Source organism: Arvicanthis niloticus, chromosome 6 (assembly GCF_011762505.2).
Source record: "Arvicanthis niloticus isolate mArvNil1 chromosome 6, mArvNil1.pat.X, whole genome shotgun sequence".
NCBI classification, from domain to species: domain Eukaryota; kingdom Metazoa; phylum Chordata; class Mammalia; order Rodentia; family Muridae; genus Arvicanthis; species Arvicanthis niloticus.
In genome coordinates, this window is record NC_047663.1 from 5,155,189 (window position 1) to 5,173,624 (window position 18,436).

General features: G+C 53.4%; 1 protein-coding gene across 6 annotated transcripts in view; it reads right to left on the minus strand.

Annotated features, from left to right (window-relative positions):
* The window catches only part of Septin9 (septin 9), a 167,755-nt gene that overhangs the window by 72,002 nt on the left and 77,317 nt on the right, over positions 1-18,436 (minus strand). For 4 of the 6 annotated variants that reach the window (XM_076935407.1, XM_034505461.2, XM_076935409.1 and 1 more), the window contains one exon: positions 1,308-1,946. In XM_076935407.1, the coding sequence (XP_076791522.1) occupies positions 1,308-1,946 (639 nt within the window). Of the gene's footprint in view, positions 1-1,307; positions 1,947-6,432; positions 6,566-14,457; positions 14,595-18,436 lie in introns of those variants that run through there. The other 2 variants (XM_076935406.1, XM_076935410.1) reach the window with 2 other exon arrangements.

Genomic DNA, 18,436 nt, shown 5'->3' on the forward strand with positions numbered 1-18,436 from the left:
TGACACTCTAAGAAGGCTGAGCCCCAGGTCCCCACACCGTCACCCCATCCTGGTCCCAAGGCCACCAACCACTAAAGAATCAAAGAACAGAGGCTTGAAAAGCTACGTGCAGCCCCAGGACGCTGCAGCATTGTTTATGAGAGGCGAATGCTTGGAGTCAGTCAGATGTACATCGGTGGACAAACTGATTCTACCTGAACTGGGGACAGCTCAGTGGGAGAGCACTTGCCTGGCAAGCACAAGTCCATCATGGGGGAGAAAGTGTTCTGCTGTGCATATAACATGGTTCAGTTTGTTAAAGGAATCAGGTTCTGACATAGGGTCTAATACGGATGAACACCGAGGCCACCATGAAAGTCTCAAGAAGCCAGAGAGAATGGAGTAGGGCAGCCTCACCTAGAAAGAAGCATGGGGCTCTCATGACCTGAGGAAGGAGGCATAAGGAGTTACTTTGTGGGGAGCAGAGTTTCTATTGAGGTGTAGAAAGTTCTGGAAATTCCCGGAGGTGGTACTTGTGGCACAACCTGGATGTGCCCAGCAGCACTGAGCTGCATCCATTAACAGGACCGCAGCAGTCAACCTATCTTGTGTGTGTTTCGCTACAATTAATGATGGTAATTAAAGGAGTGGGACCTCGTCGTCACCCTCTGCTTCCGGACTGCGAACATGCCACTGCCATCTGGCTTTCTCCACCATGATGACTGTGTCCCCTGGAGCCGAGAGCCAACACACACCCTTCCCTTCCTTAAGTGGGTCCTGGGGCAGCAGTGAGAAGTTACTCATGTAGGGAGAAGGCCAGACTAGAGAGATAGCAGGACTGGAGGGAGGACTCACGTTCCTCCTCCCCATCCTCAGCTCTGGGCCTTCACCTGACACTCAGGCCGTGCTTCCTCATGGGTGAGATCTGTATCCCAGAAGGCCCACCCAGAGACCTAGCGATCACCAGAACATGGCTTGTTCCAAGAGCCATGGGAGCACACACGGCTCTGGCACCAACTACTCCCCTCCACTGCTCAAGATTCACAGTTCCAGGATCACATGACGGAGGCCTGGCAGTGGCCACCAAAGAAGCTTGGTACCCACAAGTGCTTCTCAACCGCAGGCTCTTGCTGTGGCCCTGAGCCTTGGGACGCAACTCTGCACATCCAGGTCTTTTGCCATTTCCATGGAAGTATGTGTCATACACACACACACACACACACACACACACACACACACACACACACACACAGAGGTTCTTCGAGGAACCTCAGAGCAAGGTCCTACCCCAAGTACACAGCCTGAAGACCCAGTGCTGAGGTACTCACCTTCTTGATTCCGATATGGGACCTCAGCCACAGGGGGCCTGGGCTCCAGCCTGCTCTGCAGCTGAGACATCGGGGCCTCGGAGTTCTCCGGGGTCTGGGGCGGGAGCGGGCAGTTGGGTGCCTCAGCTGGCTTGGGCACCTGGATCTCTACCCTTTTGGGGGCTGCATCAGTAACAGGCACGGCAGAGCCCTCGGGGATCTTGGAGGCAGGGGTCTCTACCCTGCGAAGCACTGGCTCCTGAGGCTTGACTAGGGTAATCTCCGTCCTCCGAGGGACAGGCTCTGGTGTCTTGTGGCCCAGGACTTCGGCCCTCTTAAGCCCGAACCGTGAGGGCCCGGCAGTGGAGGGGGTGCTCTCCACCTGCTTGGAGGAGATGTCGATCGAGAGCTCTGTGCGACGAGACATGGGCTCAGGCGCCTTGGCCCCTGCCAGCTCCACCCTCCGCAGGGAAGGCTTGGGCGAGCGCTGGCTCAGGGAGTCTACAAGGCGAGCAGCAGGCTCTGAGTTCTTCACCCCCAGGTCCTGGAATTTCTGGCTGGAGCTGGCCACCGTGGCTCGGAGCAGAGGGGTCTGGACCCTCCGGGGTGGCGTGGAGTTGGGTGGCTCAATCTCCTCGACTTCGAACGATCTCTTTAAGGCTGGAAGAGAGAGAGAAGAGAGGCTGTGGTGTGCACACTGGCAAAGGGGCCCTGGCATTACATGGCATTCTCTATGTTAAAGAAGGGCAGAGCTGCCAGGCCAAGGGAAGTGGAGAAGCCCAGCTACTTGGGAAGCTGAGGAAAGATCTCAGGTTCAAGGCCTGCTTGTGCTACAGACCAAGTTCAAAGCAGCTCAAGTAACTCTGTGAGAACCTTTCCCTTCCCACAAAAAGCAAGGGAGAGAGAGACCTCAGTGACGGAGTACCTGCCTACTAGGCACAAAACACTGGGATCAATACCCAACACGTTCAAAACGGAAAGAAGGAAGGACAGAGAAAGGTGTGCTGGGTAGGATGTTATGGGGCTTACGAGGAAGCCACCTCCCTTTTTGGCCTGCATGTGGTAAGTATGAGAGACAGACAAGTTCATCCCAGGACCTCCCAGAGTACCTGACACTCTGACACTCTGACACTCTGACACTCTGACACTCTGACACTCTGACACTCGGGAGGCTGGCCTGAGAGGATAGTAGCCTCTCTCTTGTTCTGCTGTGGTTACAACCCAAACCATACAGCCACCCCCTCTAGAGACTTAGGACTGCGGAGTTTCTCTCCTGTGCTCTCCTCTCCTTCTTCCTCTCCTCCCCTGACACACACCCAGACACCATCAGCCGAGAGAGCACAGCCCACCATGACATCCCAAGACACCTCAACAGCTGCACTATAAGGAATACTATTCCTGGGGCTGGAGAGCTCAGTGGTTAAGGGCCCTCACTGCTCTTACAAAGGACCTAGGTTTGATTCCCAGCACCTACCTGGTGGCTCACAACCACCCAGAACTCCAGTTTCAGGGGATCTGATGCCCTCTTCCGACCTCTGCAAGCTCCCACACACATATGCCACACAGATTCACTGAGGCACCCTCACATACACATTTAAAAAGGGATTCTTACCTGCCTAGCCAACAAAACAGTTTAGTGTGTAAAGCAGGGACCCCATGTGTCCTCTGACCCACATGCACATATAACTAAATAAATGTAATTTTTAAAAGAATACTATGCCCCTGGCCCAACAGAAAGGAACCATAGCATCCATCTCTGATACCAAGGCTGGAACCCTTAACCCCCTGGTCCCTTAGCTCAGCACATGCTTCCTGACAGACCTCATCAGCCTTGACCCTGTCAATCTAGTACTCTGGGCTGTGTCCTGCAGGACACTGACCACCCTGCCCCTACCCTGAGGCCCAGTGTTTCCGCTCGGCCGTGTTGACTGCTCCCAGGGGAGCAGAGGGTGGTGACTAGGAGGCCTCCAGTCTCTTGTCTCTGCAGCCACCAGTGAAATGAACACCAGCTGTTTAGGTTAGGCAGATGAAGAGCCAGAAAGGCCCACGTGGCAGGAACACTCACCAGCCCAGGCTCCAGACAATGCAGGGTCTCCCCCAGCCTCAGCCCCAGAACCCAGGTTTCATGGGACCCCATGATGCCTTCCCTCTTCCTACCCACAGCAAAAAGGACCAAGAGCTGGCCCAACCCCTGGCAACAGCTCCAGGGTCGCTTAGCATTCCAGGCTAGTGAGACGCTCACTCAAAAACAACTGAGGTCAACTCTGAATGTGCACCACATATACATACACACACGCACACACGCACACACGCACACATGCACGCACGTGCACACACACACATGCACACATGGGTTTTGTTAGAGTTTCTTTCTTGGGAAACACAGTTATGTCTCCCAAGGAATTAATATATCACTTTAAAGCCCCCCCCCCCTCGGGAACTGGTGTATTTCTTGGGCTTATTTACAGAGCACCGGTGAGGAGTTATCCTCAGGAGCAGAGAATGACCCCGAAGCCGCCACACTAGGGGTTTACCCAGAATAAATGATGGTACCCCTGTAGCCACCACATAGGTGGCACCCCCTTGGTTCCCCAGCCTATATATACACTAGCCTCTCCAGAGACCCCCAAGAGCAACTAGGGCAGAATCGTTTACAAATGGCTGGGAGGAGTGGCTAGCTCCCTCCTATAGCCCACAGGCCCACTCCTAACAAGCCTTGCAAGCAGGCACCTGCTGCCCTGATAGTGGCAAGACTGCATTGTGTTGATATAACTGCAGAGGGGAAAGGCAGAAGAAATGCAAGCTCCTGGTGCCTGGCTCCCCAGACTGCAGCACTCCTGTAGGGACCCCTTTCCTTCTGGTGGACAAAGAAGGGAACAAGACCCTGGGCCAATCATAAACTGCAATCACCCCCACCACTCACCATCCCTACGCCCAGTCTCAAGGCTGCTCTACCCCATTCCCATCCCTGCCCACACCCCCTCCCCCTCCCACATCCTCAGCAATGTCAATGGAACCTTGGTCTCTGCCTGTGCATTCTGCCAACAGTCCACATTTCCATGCTAATTTTGAATGCTGGCACAAAGCAAAATGAGCTGAACAAACTGCATCCACAGGCCTCAGTCACCCATGGTCTCAAGGTCCTAGGTCCTTGGCTATCTATACAATGTGTGTACACAGAGGGAGAGCCTGCCTTGGCTCAGATCCATCCCCAGATAAGTGCCTGTCCTCCTTAGGAGAAGAATCAGGTGCCAAGCCAGGCTCTCCCCAGCCTTCCTGGATCCTACGCTGCCCACACACTCCTTCCCCACCCCACGGGCCACGGGCTTCGGGAGTATGTTCAACACTAGACATGGCCACTCACGGCACCACCATGACCTCACTAACTTCCAACAGCGTGACTGCGGGCTTAGAGGATGGGCCTCGGGAGCAGAGGCATCACTTTCAATCCCACCCAGCCCAAGACGCCCCACTTTCTTCAAGGGTTATGCAGTGATTCTGGAAACTTCCCCCAACAAAAAGACCTCTTCAAGTGCTAACCCCTCAGAACTTTGTGGGAAACGGGTCTTACACTGTAATCAAGATAAGAATACTTCTGATTTGGGATGGACACCAAGCAGTGTCCTTGAAAGAGAAAGGCAAAAGATTATCCGGAGAGCTGGAAGCCAGAGGCCATCTGAGTGTCTCCAGCCACAGCTGCTGGGACAGACAGGAAGTATCCTCCCTTGGGGTGTTTGGATAGAGTACAACTTTACTGACACTTTGACTTTAAACTCCAGAACTGAGAGAGAATGGATGTGTCCATCCTGTCACCAATATTGCAGTATAGCAGCCTGGAACAGAAGCAGGAGATGCAGGAGAGTCGGAGTGGTGTGAGGTCATCAGGCCCTTCCTCTACGGAGCCCAGTGGGAGGGTACAATGTGCCACACTGCAGCTCAGTCCAGGGCATCTGTCTGAGACCCTGACTTGACTACATATCTGATCCCAGTGACTGGCTTAGTAGAGGCGTAGCCAGGCACAGGTTTGAGTTAGTGCAGCCAGAGGAACCCCAGTGAGCACCCCAAATTATATACAGAACATATAAGTCTCCACACTGCCCCGGTAGCTAAAACAGTACCACCAGCCCTTATGGCAGGAGGGGGCCACCCAGGCCTTTTTTACCCAAAATGCTGTGACTCACCCCTACCCAAGCCAGGTTCAAGTCTCAGCTACTTCTCTGAGCCCCTCAGCCTCTACCCTCCTAACTGGAACCAAAGGCTATTGAGGAATCTTATGCCCCGCCCACTTCTGGGATTTGCATCCCAAGGAAATAATCAGAAGATTTATGTAGGAGGGCACCTACATCCACACAAACATGGCAAACTCTGAAAACAGTTCGGGTATACAGGCCAGAATCTCATAGAGTCATCGGAATCACGTTGCGATAGATGAGAAATGCTGAGAATATTTAGTAAAGATAGCAGGATACAAGCCACATACACAGGGTCCTAACTCCCCCGTCACGGGCGGGAGTGCAGTCTTCAAAGATGCACCTTGCTAGGAAAGTTCTGGTGGTTCTGGAGGACTTTGCACAAGCTCCCAGCTCACTCCTTTCCCAAAGCACAAGTCCCTCCCCTTGTCCCTCAAGCACTTTGCCTCAGCTGCTATCCACAGAAAGGCCAGCAGCCTCCTTCCAGCTGTAAACCCTCCTTCCCCAGAACCCGTGGGGGGCCTAAGCCTGAGCAGCCTGGGTCTGGGCCTGTTTAAGGAGGAATGTAGCAAGCACAAGGGACCATTGTTAAGGCCCCTGCTCTGACCGCAGGCTGCGGGAACCTCTGAACTGCTCCTGGCTCCTGAAACCGGATCGAACACTTCCTGGTGCACGGATTGTATCGGGCCTGCTCTGGGAGGGACCAGGGAAAGCTGCAAAGCCTCGCCCCAGCCTGAGACCACTGTCCAGTAAGGAAACAGCAAGCTGGAGGCAAAACAGCACCGGGAGGGAACAGCATAGAATCGTAGCTCAGTCTATGAGATACTCAAATCAGGCTTCTAACCAGGAACTGCAGCATACACTAGCCACATGGAAGGCAGAGTCCACCACCCAGGGCATAGGACAGAGGGTGCCACAGAGGAAAGCTGTCAGTCCACCCACTGGTAACAACGCACCTGTATGGAGAGGAGCTGGTGGGTGGTGAACCAGAAGGTTCCCGGGCCGGGCCGCAACTGTCCTGCCCTGCTCTCAGGCTCCTTTGAGAACTGAGCCTTGGGCCCAGCTCCTTACTCTGGGAAAGAGTGGGGCGGGGCAGTGGGCAAGGCCTTGGCCTTGGCAGAGCTGGGCCTTAGCCTCCTACTCAGCCCAAACTGGAGGCTGCAACTCCCACCCTGTGGAGACTGAAAATGTAGAGCAAGGACCCCATGCCTTCCCCAGCTGACCTTGTGGCATGAGACCCATCTGAGAGCCTCATTCAAGGTTGACAGCTGAAGGCTCAAACTAAACAGTGCTGGGGCCACAGTGAGCTTCTATATCCTGGAACTCCAAACCTTAGCTACCTGTGCATGACGGTACACGTCACACGTGTGATGCAGTGACAGTGGCCCATCTCTCCCGGCTGAGGCCACACTTGTGGCTCAGGCACCCTGCTACCTTTACCTCATCTTAGGTGGCCTGCCTCTGCTTCTGTCTGGGACCTGACGGAGGCCACATGCTAGTCCTCTCCAAAACCAAGTATCAATACTCCAGCTCTCTGAATTCTGAGGCAGGACTTCTCTGGGGACCAGTTTGCCGTCCTCAGGGCTCCTCGGGACACACTGGACTCTGTTGCCTTTTGTGGCCTTGTCCCCTCTGTCCTATCCCAACACGGGGACCCTAGTGACCATCTTCCCTTGGGGGTCCCTGTCTCAGGAGCTACTTTCAGAGGCCTGGGCTGCTGGTGGGGGGATGGGCAGTAGGTAGGGGGCGGGGAGCAGGCTTAGGACAGGAGGAAGATACAGATGGGAGACACTGGGAGGGATGGGGAGGGATGTACCTTCAGGAAGCAGAACTGTCCCAAAGGAAGAACTTAAAATTAGTCCCAGTGAGTAGAGCCTGTACAGGAAGTCCGTAAACAGCCATCGCTACCGACAACCACGTGGTTATTTAACAACAAAGCCAGGCCAAGTCCATATGAAGACAGGAAGTTCTTCCTTCTCAGACAGTGCCAGCGGGACACCTCAGGAGAGCCTCCCCTCCCCCTCCCACTGCACCTTCCTCAGGTCCAGACCCTGCTGAGCCCAGCAAACAGACCCTAGAAGAAAGAGTACCTCTGCCCAGGGCTGCAGCATGGCGGCCAAGGGCTCTGGCTACCCTGGGTTTATCTGTACATGTGGCCCACAGATGGTGGCCAGGGATCATGACACCGAGGTCATTGCCCATAGAGTCCTGTCCCATGATCCTCTCTGCCTGCCTTTGGAAACCCAGCATGAACTTCCAAAGATCTAACCAGCATCTCTGGGTGAGAAAAAGGCTAGAGGCGTCCATCTACCCACTCCTGGGAAGAGGTACAATTGGTATCCCTGGGAAGCGATTCTGCCAGGGGATTTGGGGTTCCATGGACAAAGCCAGAGAAGGCCATTCTGCTGAAGCAAAGGGTCAACTCTGTGCTGTCTCCCCCTCTCCCTCCACCCTTCTCTCTCCTCCTCTTCTCTCTTGGTTCACTGAGACAGAGGCTCACCCTGTACATAGCCCAAGCTGACCTCAAACTCTCAGTGGTCCTCAGAGCCTGGCCCCACATTGCTACTTTCTGGTGACTTTAGAAAGAGACTTCTTCCTCTGCCAAGGTCACTCTGGGCCCTCAAATTCCCCTATCACATGCCAAAAGCAGGCTGGGTACACTTTGAAATGATCGTGTGAGGGAGTTCAGAAAAATCCCATTCCTGCCACTGGGTCTCTGAGATAAGACCAAGAGAAGCAAAGAACAAACATTCGGAGAAGCTGGGCACAGGGTCTCAGCCCAGCACACAGGGCGCCAGTGCCCACATCGCTTCTTCCCAAGCAAAGCTTGCAAAACCTGGTCCCTCAAAACAGGACACGGAATACAGGCAGCCCACAGGCAGCTGTGTGTGGTCAAGACCTCGTGTTCAGGATCCCAGACAACTGGTTTTTTTACTGGCATGCTAGATAAGACCTCTACCATTGGCTTCTTCCTAGGTGCCCTGCCCCCAATTCACTGTCTTGGTTTCTCCTTGGAAAGACCTGTCAACAGTGAGATGAAGTGGCACCCAGGTCCAGCCAGCAACAGGCTCACCCATCTGGGATCCACTCAGAGCCTGTCACAGTGGCTCCCCTAAATCCAACTACCTGCTTTGGGTGGGCCAGGCACAATGAGAGAGGCAGTGCCCACTCAGGTGACACATTTATGCACTGCCTCCCATGACCTAGAACTGTGGCCCTATTTGCAAAGAATTTCTCCAGTTATTAAAATGAGGCTCTGAAGGACTGCACTGGATCAGGGCGGGCCCTGAACCCATGACAAATGTCATGGAAGATGGGAAGAGATAAAACTGATAAAACACACACATACAGATGGCCTCGTGAAGGCCGTCACGGGTGCGTGTCAGGGATATATGTGCAAGCTGAAGACTGTTGACAGCCACCAAAGCCAGAAGAGACATAGGAACACATCATCCTTCCCTCCCTTGGGGCCTGGAGAAGGTAGTTACACCACAGACACCTTGAGTTGTAACTGCTGACTTGCATATCTCTGAGAGAACACTTACTGTATGAGGGTGGGAAGTCCCACCAAAGCTGATATAGCAGCCCCAGAAATGAAGGTCCCCTTCAATCCCAGAAAAGGGAAGAGGAAGCTTGGGTACGGCTCCATGGTGGAGCCTGTGTGAGACCCTGCACAGCAAGATCTCTGTCTCCAAAGAGAAGGGGAGAGAAAGAGAACGAGGAGGAAGAGGAGGAGGAAGAGGAGGAGGAGGAAGAGGAGGAAGAGGAGACTCGAGCCTGCCTTGCCATCCTGTTAGGCTTCTTGGCTTTCTGTCTACTCTAAAGCCACCTCTCAGTCCAGCTAAGAAGTCCAGGGAAGGGACGCTGCCACGGACGGGCCTCCTGCTCCTCTCTCTCAGCTCAGCATGTTTCCTACCCAGCTTCACGTTATCCAGCACTGTGCACAGTGACCCTTTCTCTTGCCTGGCTCATCAGCCAGGTGGAGGGTGAGGGTGGGGCCCCCTCTTTGTCAAACTGTCCTCATGTGCAGCCTGGAGGACCCAGCTGTCACAAACTGTTGACAGGGTCACGGCTCCTCTTTAGAATCCAGAGTTCCAGGTGACAATAAATTACAGGGTCACTCTGCCTGCAGCAGATGTCACACACACACACACACACACACACACACACACACACACACGTAGCCTCATACAGGGTCAGGAAGCCCTCCTCACAATGCCACAAACCCATCAGACAGGCATATAAGAAGCCTCTGCCCAGAGCTGTGGGACCTGAGCCTATATCATCCCCTGTGGGCCTCCAACGGTCTTCTTCCAAAGCCTGTGGCCCCTCAAAGAGGCTGTCCCAGTGAAGGCCCTCTTTGCGTAAATTTTAGATTCCTGCCTCCAACCTCCCACCTTGGCCCCCTCTTGCTTGGAGCCCCAGGGTCATTCCTCAATGGCCATAAACTGGTTGCAGAAGAGGCTCCCTTTCTTCCTTGTTAAATTATTGCTATGGGACTTGAACACACCTGGAATCGTCAGCTGCTGAAGAAACCGAGCTAAATTGAGAAGATGTGGGGCAGATATGAGGAAGAACTTCCTGGTTTGGGGCAGGAAGGCCACAGGGCAGAGGAGGTTTCTCTCCTTAATGCTGTGCAGAGGTGGACACAGAAGTATTTTGATTTTGTGTTTTGTTTATCAGACAGGGTCTTATATTGCCAGGCTGCTCTCAAACTCACTATGCAGCCAAGGCTGGCTTTGAATCCATGCCTCCTGCCTCTACCTCCCGAGCGTTGGGATTATAGGCTTGTGCCACTGTATACATCCAGAAGTGGGTACACAATGGACACAGTGGAGGACAGGTCCCTGGAGGAGGGTCTGGATGCTCCTGGCCTTGGGGAGGGGAGGGGGTCATGTGACCTTTGAGTTCCCTCAGGTCAAAAGTTCCCAATTAAATGGCAGCTGATGAAGGCGTAAGAGAGGCTGAAGACTTCAAAAGAAAGAAAGAAAGAAAGAAAGAAAGAAAGAAAGAAAGAAAGAAAGAAAGCCTAGCCTGTAGCTCTTGCCACTTAGAGTGTGAAGGTCAGAAGCCCCAGGGGAGGAGGCTATGTTTTTTTTTAGTTTGCACAGTTGGTCACCAAACCAGGGTTCCGTCTGGGGACAGAAAGCTAAGAGTCCAACTCAAGGCCAGTACCCAGCACACCCCATTCACCTCAGTTTACCTCCTATTTGCTCCCCAACATCTAACTCATCAGAAGGTTCTCGACTCCCCAAACACTACTCTCCCATATTCTGAGGCTTTGCACGGGTCCCATTTCCCATGATCCTCCAGGTGGGAGCCACGCCAAGAAGCCTCCATGAAACAATGGTCAGGCAGCCTGTTGATGCAATACAGGCCTGGCTGGGACCTACCTCCCTTTCCAGCATGGTAAGCCTGGGTGCTTTCCTGAGGACCCAGAGCTCCCCAGGGAGACATGGTTCTGTGTCTTCTCTGCAGCATAGAGAAGGCTGGTAGGCCAGGGTCAGTTCTCAGAGTCCAGTTCCCTGGCTCAGCTATTTCCTCCTTCTCCATCTTAAGCCCAGTCATTAGATACATGCGTAGTGACCAGTCCTGACCTGCCGGAATAGAGAAATACCCTCCCTCCTCTCTCTACACACCACGGGAAGATCTCAAAGGCACTTTAAAAGTGAGAAGAAAAAAAAAGTAAAGGAGAAGCGGCATTTACTACCAGGGGCCACTTGGCCCGGTGGGGCCCCCCATTAATCACACGAGCCATCATGGACAGGGTGCCAGCTGGAGCTGTTCTGTGGCCTGAGGCCCAGGCAGATATGAGCTATGGCCTAATTACAGGGCACAGTGACCCCAGGGGGCAGAGTTCAGGCTCCTGTCAGAGCAGCACCCAGGAGCCAGGGGAGGGGTCAGAGGCCAGCTCTTGACAGTCAGGCTCAATGTTCACCCAGCTGCCTGAGGTGGGGACAGAGCCTCAGGGACCACAGGGCCCTGCCTGTGCCCAGTCTGCCTTGCTTGGTTAGGTTCCACTGAGCCTGAGGATAGGGTGGGATCTCTCTTTAGCTTCAAAGACTCAGCAAAGGAGGGTCACGGAACACTGAGACTGAGAAAATGGGTTCACCGTGTAGAAGAGGCCACAGCTGGATGCTGAGAAAATTCTAGAAGAAGCTGCCATGAAGCAGAGGTGGAAGCTATGCAGGGTCTGGTATGGGGGCGGGGGGGCTCCTCCTTCTGAGACTCGGTGGGGTTCCCCTTTGTCAGCTAAGCAGTTGCTACCCCACGAAGCAGTCTTGAACTTAAACATCTTAGAACCTTGTGGGAGCTGGCCATAGTCTAGGGTCTCCATGCTTACCAGCTCTTAGGTGGGGCTGGAGCTCAGGGAGGAAAAGAAGAGCCAGGACCAGAGGGTTTTACAGGGAAGCAGTTCTGGGAGAGGGGACAAAGGAAGGAAGAGGGTAGGTGGGTTCATCTGGAGAGCATCCTTCCACATGGCAGGTGCAGGAGGCGGCTAAAGTCTATCACCAAATGTCTGGCTCTCAGGTCCACCAGAACTCATCCACTGCGCTGTCCGCCCACTTTGAGTCTTGGACCACATCAAAGTCAGTGATACAGGAAACAGGGACAGAGGGGACAGAGCCTTGTTGGTCCTTTTGCTTCTTCCAAAGTACAGCCCGTCAAACAGCTAAGAAACAAGAACTGTGCCATGCTCATCAAACAGACATGGAAGCCAGCAGTCACTCAAGGCATACAACGAGGGATATCTGGTTTCTTGATGCCCACTGCTCAGCCTGAGCCTAGAACTACCACTGCCGCCATGGCCACGACTGCTGCCACCACCGCCACCCTCACCACCACAGTCGGCTATGCTGTGAACTCATTATATCCCCAAAGAAAGGACCAGAATCCTAGGTACCCATGAAGGCTTTTGCACATCCCTTTAGAGATGTCAAGATCCTGGGTTTAGAGCAGGCAGACAGAAAAGAGTAATAAGGGCTGGTGAGAGGGCTGGGTGGGTAAAGGGGCTTGCTGACAAGCTTGACCTGAGTTTTATCTCCTGGACCTACATGGTAGAGAGAGAACCAGCTAGCACAGGATTTCCTCTGCCATAGCACAGACATGTACATACACATATATGTGTGTATACACAGGGGAAGGAAAGAGGGAGGGAGGGAGGGAGGGAGGGAAGGAAGAAGAGAAGGAAGGAGGGAGGGAGGGAGGGAGAGAGGGAGGGAGGGAGAGAGGGAGAGAGGGAGAGAGGGAGAGAGGGAGAGAGGGAGAGAGGGAGGGAGGAAGGGAGGAAGACTAAAGCAAAGGCAGAGGACATGCCTATACAGCAAGGGTAACCAGGCCTTCTAGGGCCACCATGACCAGAAGAGGACAGATGCCTGTGACAGGCTCCCCCTCTGAGTGGCGAGGACCCTGCCTCACAGATCCCTGAAGCTGCACTTCTGGCCTCCAGTGCTGTTTCCGGCCCAGCAGACCCAAGCGCCTGCATTCCCTGCGCTGAGCTTCTCCTAGGCCTCCTGCGACCAATCTGTCCTGTTCTGTGTCTCACACATTTGTTCTGTTCGTCTGCTCATCCTCAACACCCACTCAGTCCTGGTTCCCAACTGTATTTCCTCGTCAGTGTTCTCTGAGTGTCTGCGTATTCTGTCATCTGACACCAAAGGTTTCAGAAGAAATGTCCCTCAGATGAGACAAGACTTCTCCTCTCCTCTCCCCACAGGCGGGCACTATGCCCCTAATACCGGTGGGAGAGGAACTCATTCTCCTTGGCTCCTTAACAGTATCTCCCCTCTTCTGTGCAGGCAGCAAAGCTCTTCCCTCACCCACCTGACGCATCTCTCCCTGCTGCACCTCACTCAAGCCTCAAGCACATCAGCAGAGGGCCCCTAAATCCGTTTACACTAGTAACAGAAACACTGAAGAGCTGTTTATAGTAAATACAAACCTAAGGTGCCAGAGAACAATCTGGCTGATCCAGGACCTCCAGTCCACAGCCCAGAGCCCAGCAATTTAGCCCCTGACCTCTGACCTGTCTTCAGGCACCAGGCAGCTGGGGACTTGGGGATGTGAGGCAGGAAGAAGCCTCCTCCTCCTCCTCCCAAGACACTGCCTTGGCGTCTCTGCCTCAGCAAGGACCAGGCCCACCAGCCTGAAGCCCTCCTGAAGTGGGTGTTGGGGAGGTGTGGAGACAGGAAGGAAGCCTAGAGGATGGGTGTACTGTCTGTGTGACCACAGGACTGCTGGGCCATTCTTTTCTCAGCTAAAAGAACTGAAGTTTCAGATTTATCTTCCTCTGTCATCAAGGAGCTCTCTGAACTGCCCAAAGCTGGTGTGTGTGTGTGTCCATCCATCTGTCTATCTGTGTGTCTCTGTATGTATGTATGCATGTATCTATCTCTGTGTGGTATGTGTCTGTCTGTCTGTCTGTCTGTCTGTCTGCCTGTCTATCTGTGTGTGTCTCTGTATGTCTGTATGGTATGTGTGGTGTATGTCTGTCTGTGTGTAGATATGTGTGGTGTGTGTCTGTGTGTAGTAAATGTGTATGTGTGTGTCTGTGTTTATCTGGGTGTCTCTGTATGTAGTGTGTGTGTTGTCTATGTTTGTGTGTGTGGTATATGTATATGTATGTGTGGTGTATCTGTGTGTGTAATGTGTGTCTGTCTATCTGTCTGTGTGTCTCTGTATGTATGTGGGGGGTGTGTGTGTGTGTGTGTGTGTGAGAGAGAGAGAGAGAGAGAGAGGAAGAACTGATAAAGAAATGACCAAAGCATCGAGAGAGAGAGAGAGAGAGAGAGAGAGAGAGAGAGAGAGAGAGAGAGAGGAAGAACTGATAAAGAAATGACCAAAGCATCTCCATCCCAGCCCGGCCCAGGCACGTGGCCCCCCTGCCCTAGTTCCTGTACAGGAAGGACTCCTTCCTTTTCCTTCCAGCAGAACACAAAGATCTACAACCAGCTCAGGTGACTTCTTGCTCCTGAACTAACCTGGTCCAGCAACTCTAGAGTCCAACACAGGCTCGGCAGGGATGGAAATGGAGGGCCAGCCCCACACACCCTCCCAGCTCAAAATGGAAGACTTCAACTCTGACCACATTCCTTGTGGTACAAACAAGGCCTGCAGAGGTGGCTCCCAGCAGCCCTCGCTGCTGGACAAAGGTGAAACACTCCACGCTGCACTTACCCTGACCTGGCAGAATCAGGCCTGGCTCCAGCACTCTGGCTTCCCACTCCTCCCTTCCCAGACCTCTGTGCCCTCGACCTCCAAATGGAAAAAGAACTTTGAGTAAAGTTAGTTCTCTTTTTGAAAATTAACTTTAAAAATAATAGTTATGGGCTTTTTCCTGACTATCAACACCATCTAAGCACGGGGCAGAAAATGCGCCAAAAAAAAAAAAAAAAGGAGAGAAATAGAATCAATCCTACAAGACAGATAACCTCTGTCAGAATCTGGACAAACACGTTCCCATCCTGCCGTGACAGGCATGCATATCCAAATCTCACTGACACTTCTGCTTCTCCAGGTAGCAGGGTAGCTAAGGCTGCCCATGTTCCTGAGTCCTGCTTCTTGAATTCTCTAAGTTCTGATCTGATTCTAGATGGGTCACTTAAAAGGCAGCTCCAACCGTTCATCAGAGCAGCCTCTGGAACATAAAACATAGACCATCAGCCCCAGTCAGAGAAGGGAGGACCTGGACACCCCAGGGGCTTTCTGTGGGGCAGCATTTGGGGTCCCCCACCTTCTGTGGGTTCAAACCTCAGCTTCCTCACCTACCTTCTGTAATCCTATAAGATGCAAACCCAGTGGAAATAGCCCTCTCTGAAAATCCCCAGAGCTGCCAGCTCAGCAGCCAGCCCTACCCCCTGCTTCCCAACAGTCACCCAAGGACAGCGTCCAGCTTCAGCTGCCACTGTTCCCAACAACTCCCCAGGCTGTCACACACTGAAGGACACCCAGGACTACGATACCTACAGGGCACTGCCAGGGACAAAGGGAGCATGTGACTCACAAGGTCTCCAGAACTGCCCAAGGCCCACAGCCAGAGCCTGAATGGGGAGAAAGAAGTTGGCTTCATGTCCCTACTGCAGGAAACTCCTTACAGTACGGCATACACCCATCCTCCAAGCTGGTGCCAGCTTCCTCCAGCTGACGGTCACCATCCAGAGAGCCAGAGCCTGGCGAACCTATTGTCCTCTCTGAGAGCAAGAGCCTGCACGGAGAAGCAAGCCCAGTGTCCTGGACTCTCTCAAGTCTGTGTAGACTGTGTACTTCCCACAACCCCTCAATCCTCAGACTCCTCCGTGTGTGTGTGTGTGTGTGTGTGTGTGTGTGTGTGTGTGTGTGTCCCACACCGGTGTTAAGTTCAAACAAGAAACAAGAGAGAAGCTCGAAATATTTTTTGAACTAAAGGTAGAGGGAAAAGAAAAAGAAAAAGAAAAGCCCACACAGCCCCTCTCCTTTCCAGATCTTTATTTTTCTGTCTTGTAATAAGGAACACCAGACAGAGGACAGTGTGGTCCCTCTAGGCCTAATGTGGAGCTGGGGAAATATTTCACGGCAGATGGGAAACTGAAGCACAGAGAGGAGGATGACTTGTCCAGCACTGTGGAGAGGGCTCTGTCCTCATGTCCAACTGAGGCTTCTGTAAAAAGGCTCCAAACACCCCTGCCACAGAACATGACGGGAGACCAGAGCCCCCATTTCACAGATGCAAGACTGGATTGAAGCTGAGGCTGCCACATGAGACCCTAGGCTGGGGACTCCAGCTAGTCACTACTGCCAAACAGACTGAGATTACCATCATACCCAGGAACCAGGCAGATGAGAAAGGCAAACCAGACACCATGACAGTGGTGCCTGGCAGGGACTAGGGAACAGGTCTCAGCAGCACAGGGTGACAGCCAGTCACCTGGCTGGGATAACCTGGGTCTGCCAGGCAGCACCTGCCTCTGCCTGCTGCTCAGCGGCGGGGTTCACCCTGCTACCCCAGACAGAAAGCTAAGCTGGATGAGAAGCCGAGCCTGTGAACCACGGGGAAACAGCTGGCAGGGCCGGGACATGGGTCGGAGACAAAGAATGCACAAGTGGGAAAGACAGACAGACAGACAGACACACCCACATGCGAGCACACATGCCCCCCACTCAACCAGCCTCACTTTTGACAGCTGACTCCAGCGCAGCTGTTTGCAAGAGTTTGGCTTCCTCATTTAAATGCCAGCAGAGAGGTAAGTGAGAGAGCTGCAAGCCCCAGGCTGACCTGATGTCCAAGGACATGTTCCTCAGATCAGAGAAGTGTTTCTGTCCTGTCCCTCAAACCCAGCTGTCCCAAAGCCCAATTTCTCTGACCAGGACAACCTGGCCTTTGACCTCCACCCTCTACTGTACCAGGTCTAAGATATGGGAATAAAAGAGCCAGTCAGTTGGCATTCACCTGGTGGCCAGGGGTTTCTTTTGTAGTTAAGAAAGAATGAATGAAAGAAAGGGGAAGGAAGGAAGCCAGCTAGCTAGCTGGTGACCTTTCCTGGGGTTTCAGAGGGAGGGCAGGACTTGACACTCACCATTGCCCACATTCAGCTGCTTGCACTGGGGCCCCTCCCCCACCCAAGTTCCCCTTCAGCTCTGGGAGTGTCCTAGTTGGGAGGAAGCACCAAACCTGGATCTCACAAGCAGAGCAAAGCAGCTGCAGGAGGCCCTGATGTTGGTGGTGGTCCCAGACACCTCTGCATACACAAGTCTGCAGAAGCAGCAGGAACTTGGAAGTTTCATTTTGCAATAAAGGAAAAACCCCATAACCCAGTTAATCTTCAGAGCCATCCAGCCCCTGACCCAAGACAGGGGACAGTGGACAGGGGACAATGGAGCCAGGAAAACTTGTTCATTTATACTGCTGATGGTATCTGTCTCTAGGGGACAGAGGGCAGGGGCCTGGCCTTCCCTTCTCAGAGAAGCTGCCCACCCACATGGAGAATGGGGGAGCATCGTCCATCAGAGCCTGTTTCCTGAACCCAGGGAGGGAAAGACCCTGCCCTGAGTGTGGCATCCACCAGGATGCTGGCTCCTATAGTCTGGAGCCACTGCAAATGGGGGGAGGGGCCATTGCTCCACATTTTCTCCTGATGGAAGGTCTCTGGGGCTTAGGCTGAACTCCCATAAAGGTAGGATTGACAACTGATCACTCACCACCAAAACAAGATGAGACAGGAACCACCAATGACTACTGTCAACTTCCTAAAAGTAAAAGGGGAGCCACCTGGGACCCAGAATGGCTACTTCTCTCATCCTCAGGGGCTCCCTCAGCTTCAGTCTCCCATAAGGAGGTGCCCAGACCTTGTCCTGGCCTGTCTGCAAACACCTGTGAGCTCTTCCTCTCCCACACTGAAACCAGGAACTCGTTTAAAAGTCTGATGTTGGTTGTATAGGGTGCTGGAGTCCCAGCTTCCCAGAGGCAAGAAATTTGTGAAAAGGGACAGGGAAGGAAGCCCGAACCCACCCAGGCTGCAAAGGACAGCCATTCCCAATTCTCCCCTTATGCGAGCTCAGCCTGAGCCTTCAGAGACCCATGATCAGGAACAGAAGTGGGGCAGGGACACCCCCCCCCCCCCTTTTGCAGTCAAAGGAGCAGATGGTCAATGCTCAAGGTCTCACCGAAACCTCAAGACTTAGGAGAAGACTTAGGAGAAGCTGTAGGCCATATGGGCACGGGGATAAGGTTGTGCGCTCAGGACCACCACCCTTTAGTTCCTGGATTGTAGGCCAAAGAAGCCAGGGGAGTCTGGGGAGGGAGACTGAGTTATTTCCAGGACCAGCGACAGAGAAAAGAGCAAGTGGTGCTGGAGAGATGGCCCAGTGGTTAGAGCAAGTGGTGCTGGAGAGATGGCTCAGTGGTTACAGCACTGACTGCTCTTGCAAAGGGCCCAGGTTTGGTGCCCAACACACACGTGACAGCTCACAACTGTCTGTAACTCC